The sequence below is a fragment of the Mastomys coucha genome, unplaced genomic scaffold, assembly GCF_008632895.1.
Source record: "Mastomys coucha isolate ucsf_1 unplaced genomic scaffold, UCSF_Mcou_1 pScaffold18, whole genome shotgun sequence".
NCBI lineage: Eukaryota > Metazoa > Chordata > Mammalia > Rodentia > Muridae > Mastomys > Mastomys coucha.
This window is the reverse complement of record NW_022196900.1, coordinates 78,573,842-78,579,923: the sequence shown is the minus strand read 5'-3', so window position 1 is coordinate 78,579,923 and position 6,082 is coordinate 78,573,842. Positions and strand designations below refer to the sequence as shown.

Here is a 6,082-nt window from a genome sequence, read left to right as displayed (position 1 = left end):
CAGAAATCCACCTGCCTCTGCCTCCCAAGTGCTGGGATTAAAGGCGTGAGCCACCACTGCCCGGCTAAGACATTTCTTAATATAGAAACTGGTAGCCTGATGCCAAATCCAGTTTTTGTCTGCAACTCTTTCTGGTTAACCATACAGTACTATTCTTAATCTTTGGTCAAAGCCTTTTTACTATCTCATCCTATGCTGTATAGTAGACCAAAACTCACCCTACTGTCTGCCCGGCTCCCTTGGGTAATTGAGTTGGACTCTTGAATGATTAGCTACATAGCACTAGTGTCTTGGCTTTGTTTCCCCTAGCAGAACATCAGTGTCCCAGGAGACCCTAACCTGTGGTACCCTCAGACACCTCACAGCAATAGACTGTTTTTCTGTTTGCCTTGGAGACTTAAGCCACCTATTAGTTTTCATAAGACTGATTACATTTCTCGGAAGCTTGCCAAATTAAGAGAATAACAGTTGGGTGTATGTCAGAATTTCAGTTTAAAATAAATATAAAAGATTCTGTCTCAGCAACTCACTAGCTGTGGGATCTTAAACAAATCACCTCTTCCCTCTACCTTTCAGCAGTGCTTCCTCTGAATAGTAGTTCTCTGTAAGAAGCACGCGATTCGCTGTTCAGAGCTATGTGGCCTACACTGTCTTCTTCAGATGTTCAGTTCTATATGGCAGAAGCAGCCACAGACAGGGCATAAGCACGTGAACCTGGCTGTGTTCCAGTAAGACTACATGCAAACAAGCAGCCCCTTGGATTTGATTTGAAGCCATAGTTTGCTGGTGCCTACTACAAACTAAACTGTCACCAATGAGAAGCAATTGTAAAGTGAAAGGAGAACAAAGATGGCTGTCACTAGAATGAGCAGCTGCAAGAGTACGTCAGTCTGACAGGCCTCTGTAAGTCAGGGTAAAGAGTTTGATTTTCTTGATATTTGAGGAAGTCACAAGTAGCCAAAGCAGACCTCAGAATTACTCTACATTTGAGGCTGACCATGAACTCTTGACCTTATTCCCTGTGCTTCCCTCGTGTTGAAACTACAGGTATGAGCCACCACACACAGCCAGGAGACTGTCCTGGCCTTCTGCATAGAGAATGCATTCTAGGGCAAGGCAAGAACAGAAGCAGTAGAGCAGCTAGGAGGCTGTTTGGACAGTCCAGATTAGATGGGGTCAGCTTGTGGCTGTGGTTTTCTTTTGTGTTTAGACTTGAGCAATAGTTGATGAAGTGAAACAGAGAACGTTGATGCCATTTGTTAATTTACATATAGGGAAATGAGGAGAGACATTAAGGATAACTAACTATCTGGATTTGATGTGGACAGTCATAAATGGCAGCTTGCTGAGAGGGAATAGAGTTGGAAGAAGAGTAGATTCATAAGGAACTAAGAGTTCTTATGTTTGTGTTAGTATTGAAATAACTCTAAACACCTTCTTAGTCTTAAGTCTGCAAGAGCTATCGATTTAAGCAGAGAAATTTCTTATTGATACTACAAAATCTCCAGAAAGCTGTTTGCCAGCCTTAAGAAATGGACTTTTAGGTGGGTGGTTATGGGCTCAGAATCATAGAGTGGAGCCAGTATGGATGGGGGGTTATATTGTTGCCACTGCAGAATCCTGTATTCAAGGCTAATATCACTTAATCTCACTGATAAACGGCTTGCCTTCCAGTGTGAGGACCTGAGTTTAATCTCCAGAATCCATATAAAATGACTTGTGTAGTGGCACTCAGGGGTATTCCCTGAGCTGGGAGGTAGGAGCCAGAGGATCCTTGGGCCACACTGGCCAGCCAGTCTAGTCTAATTGATGAGCTCCTGGCCAATAAGAGGCCCTATCTTCAAGGAAGTGGATGACATTTTGAGGATAATACCTGAGATTGTTTCATGCCCTTCACGTGTGTCAGGGTCCAGCCTCAACACAGGATCAGAGTTTTTAACTTGAATCAGGGATGTCTGGAAGGCACATAATAAACACACACAGACTACTTTTTGGGTACTGACTGACTGACAAGCAAGTTCTTCAAGGCTTAAAGTTACTCTCCTCCCTCCCTCCCTCCCTCCCTCCCTCCCTCCCTCCCTCTCTCAGAACTTGAGGCTGCACACATTCTGCATTCTCTTGTGCACTCTGCTTTTCTCCTGTGCGTTTTTCTTTTCTTGAACTCCCACACTCCTACACACCTTTGTGTGTTCCCCTTTCACTCACACACTCTCCATACTCTCAACCTTCTCTTCACTCATTCTTCACATTCACCTCATGCACACCTCATGCACACCTCATGCACACCTCATGCGCACCTCATGTGCACCTCATGCGCACCTCATGCACACCTCATGCGCAGCTCACTCACCTCACTTGCTCTCCACTTGCTCCTTTTTCTTGCCCCAGTCTTTTATTGATACTCTTTTACAGTAGCAGGTAAGAAAAAAAGACATTGTATAATTATTGCCAAATCAAATTCAAAAGAATAGCCACATTCCACAGAAAATCAAGAATTACAATTGTTCCCCAAAGTTTCAAGCTTTCCCTATTCCCAGGCCTGTGGCCAAAATAATGATTGCAAACTTATCATTATTTAAACTTTAACTTTTAACTTATTATACTTCAGAATTCAGAGCTCTGAGGTCAGCTACTTGCATTTTCCTGTGAAGCTCTAATGATAAATGACATGGGCAAAGCTGCCAGGCAGGCATCAGAAGTTAACCCTTAACTCAGTAGTCCACTAGCTTTCTGCTTCTGTACATTGCACACAGTGACTCTCCTAAGAGTCCCAGTGTTTTGATTGAGTTTTACTAATGTCTAATTTTAGGCATTCTATACTTGCTTATCCAGGAACCACTCTCAAATGTTGTACAAAGCTTAATTCATAATTCAATGGTTTTTCCCTTTCTCTAGGTCCCAGTGTTGGCTCTTTCATTTTCTAATAATTTCTTCAAATTTTCTTTGCAAGTCAAACTTTAATCTAAAACTACCGTTGTGCAATTATTGCATTGTTTCCAATGAGAGTGCACAGCATGCACCTGGGCAATTAGGACTGTGCTGCGCTGTGCCCCTGTGCCTGTTTAAGAATCATTACATCACCAAGTGGTGGTGGTGTACACCTTTAATCCCAGCACTTAGGAGGCAGATTTCTGAATTCGAGGCCATTCTGGTCTACAGAGTGAGTTCCAGGACAGCCGGGGCTGTACAGAGAAACCCTGTCTCGAAAAACAAAAAAAAAAAGAAAAAAAAAAAAAAAGAGTGCTTGCCTTGAAACCATGAGGAGTAAGTTTTGATCCGAGCACCTCCCTAGTGGCCAGCAAGTCCCACAAACACCTGTATCTGCTGTGCCAAGGGCTCTGATACCTTCATCTGGTCTCCAACACCCCCTCCCCCAACACACACACACATTAAATTTTTAAATTCCTTATAGAATACAAAGAAGTTAAGATCTATCCCAGGGTTTCTCCTATAGCTGCATATTGTTGGAAACAATATATAGTAACTGGTTTTGCATTACACACAGGACTAATTCTTAGGTCTGTGGGAAGGGACTACAAGATGGCTAACAGAACATATGAAAGCCCCTAATTGACATTCTGAGTGACAGCTTACAGATGAGTATGAACTGTGCTTGTTCATGTTCATAGCACTAACTACATTGAGAAGCAGGCAGTTCCATGGAGCCTAAAAGCGATCCTGAAGGGAATTGCTTAAAGTGAGATTCCAAAGATCTTCGATGGGGATTTTGAACCTTTGTCCATACGCTCACAATTCAGGTACAGGCAGGAGAAGTCCGAGCAGACCCAGGTTTGTCTTAAGTTTAGGAGGAGCTAAGGTGGCCTTGTTGGGTGAAAGAAGGAGTCACAACTTGTGAGTTTCTTTTCTTTTAAAAGATTTTATGGGTTTTATTTTTTAGATTTATTTGTTTTCATTTTATGTATATGAATGTTTGTTCAAATGGATGTTTGTGTACTACATGTGTGCTTGATGCTCTCGGAGGTCAGAAAGAGGGCATTGGATCCCTGGATCCATTAGAACTGTGTGGCTGCTGGTAATTGATCCATTCTCATACTTCACAATGAAGAACATTTAGAAATTGGAGAAATACATAAAATAGAAAGTAATATCAATCACAGTTCAGGAACTCTCAGCTTCTCTTGAAAGTTTAGGTATGTTGTCTTCTTTTTTGGGCTTTTTTTTTTTTTTTTTTTTTTTTTTTTTTTTTGGTTTTTCGAGACAGGGTTTCTCTGTATAGCCCTGGCTGTCCTGGAACTCACTCTGTAGACCAGGCTGGCCTTGAACTCAGAAATCCACCTGCCTCTGCCTCCCAAGTGCTGGGATTAAAGGCGTGTGCCAACATGCCGGCTTGTCTTCCAGTCTTAACAGAGCTTTTTCTGATAATAGATGTCTTCTTTTTTAAAAAGAAAACTGGGAACAGAGACAAACAAAATCCATACTTCTGGGTCCCCAAGAACTAACTACATTTCCTTACTTTGGTATTTTTTTTCTCATAGGGTTTATACCCTTCTGTCCACGTGCACATCTTTTAATAATATGATAACCTTATTTATGTGTGGAATTTTATATTCTTCACTATACTTTGGTGAGATTTTCTCTTGCTAAATTCCATGGGTGTATGTATATATATATATATATATATATATACATTTTTTTTTTTCTGGCTGCTTAAAATTGCATTCCATAGCTTTGCCACAGTTTAATCGTTTCACGCTGTTGGGTGTTTTGGCTTATTTACTATTGCTACACACCAGGGAGCATTTGTGGGGCAGGGTGACAGCCACCTCACTACTGCTAATGATTTATAGTAATACAGTCTTTCAGTGTCAATGCCCCTCCCACTCGTTCCAAAGGAGCCCTAGTGTTTTAACTCTGTTCCCTGCTTTGTACTGTCTTCCATAGGATCTAAGCGCTCCTCTCACAGCAATGCTTACTTTTATGGCTTCTTCAAGAACAAGAGAATAGTTTTGTTTGACACTCTACTAGAAGAGTACTCTGTACCAAACAGAGAGAACCAGGAGGAGCCTGGAATGGAACCCCGCAATGAAGGCGAAGGAGACAGTGAAGAAGTAACAGCTAAAGTGAAAGTGAGTGCTTTCTTCCTCAGAGCCTTTGATGTAGTGCTTATCATAGTTTCTTTGATAGTAATGAGTTTCCGTGTCGTAAGTGGACCTCAAAGTTCTGATTGTGAGAAATGTCTACCATTACCACATGCTAAACAACCAAGCTTTCATAAGATGTACATATTAAAACCAAAAGATCTTATTTTTAAAAATATTATGTAATAGCTTTTTGTGTGCGTGTGTGTGTGTGTGTGTGTGTGTGTGTGTGTGTCTGTATGTCTGTGTGTGTACACCATGGTAAAAATGGAAATCAAAAGGACAACTTGTAGTTGATTCTCTCTACCACTGTTAGTCCTGGGGATTATACTCAGCTAGTCAGGCTTGGTGACAGTTGTGGAGTATCCACCAGGGACGATTACTCAGACACAGGTTTAAGCTAACAAAAGTCTTTGTAGCAGCTAGCAGCTACTCAGTGTAATCACCGTAGCCCCGGGGTAACCTTTCTTAGGGTGAACTTTTAAGCACAAAAACCAAACCTGAGTTGACATGCTTCGGTTAACAAGAACAGTTACTCAATAGAACTAAGAAGCAAAAAGGCAAGGTTAGTACATTCAGAGACTTCCCACAGCTGTGGATTTTGATGGATCAGCCCTTTGTTTTCATTTTTTGGCAAGTGGTGCTATCTGTGTGCTAAGTTTTATGAAGTCAGTTGTGTTCAGGTCTGGGGGCTGTTACCCCGACCTTTACCCAATGAACCATCTCATTGGCCCATATTCCTTTTATGTTTATGATCAAAGAATTTCTGCAGACAGAATAAGGAGATAAACATTTAGTTTTTAGTGTGACAGACATAGCAGTTAATAGGCTTTCCTGGCTTTACTTTGGCAGTGGACAGAGTTGAGGCCTGGTCCTATCATGTAGTCAGTGAGGACCCTTGGGTACATTATGTAATTGAATCAGTTTTATTTGTTTTTAACACTTATGAAATATATGCTTTCTTTTTTTTTTTTTTTTTTTTT

General features: G+C 41.3%; 1 protein-coding gene across 2 annotated transcripts in view; it reads left to right on the top strand.

Annotated features, from left to right (window-relative positions):
• Zmpste24 (zinc metallopeptidase STE24) overlaps window positions 1-6,082 on the top strand; it is a 44,002-nt gene that overhangs the window by 23,246 nt on the left and 14,674 nt on the right. For both annotated transcript variants that reach the window (XM_031378523.1, XM_031378522.1), the window contains one exon: window positions 4,903-5,087. In XM_031378523.1, coding sequence (XP_031234383.1) covers window positions 4,903-5,087 — 185 coding nt within the window. The remainder of the gene's footprint in view (window positions 1-4,902; window positions 5,088-6,082) is intronic.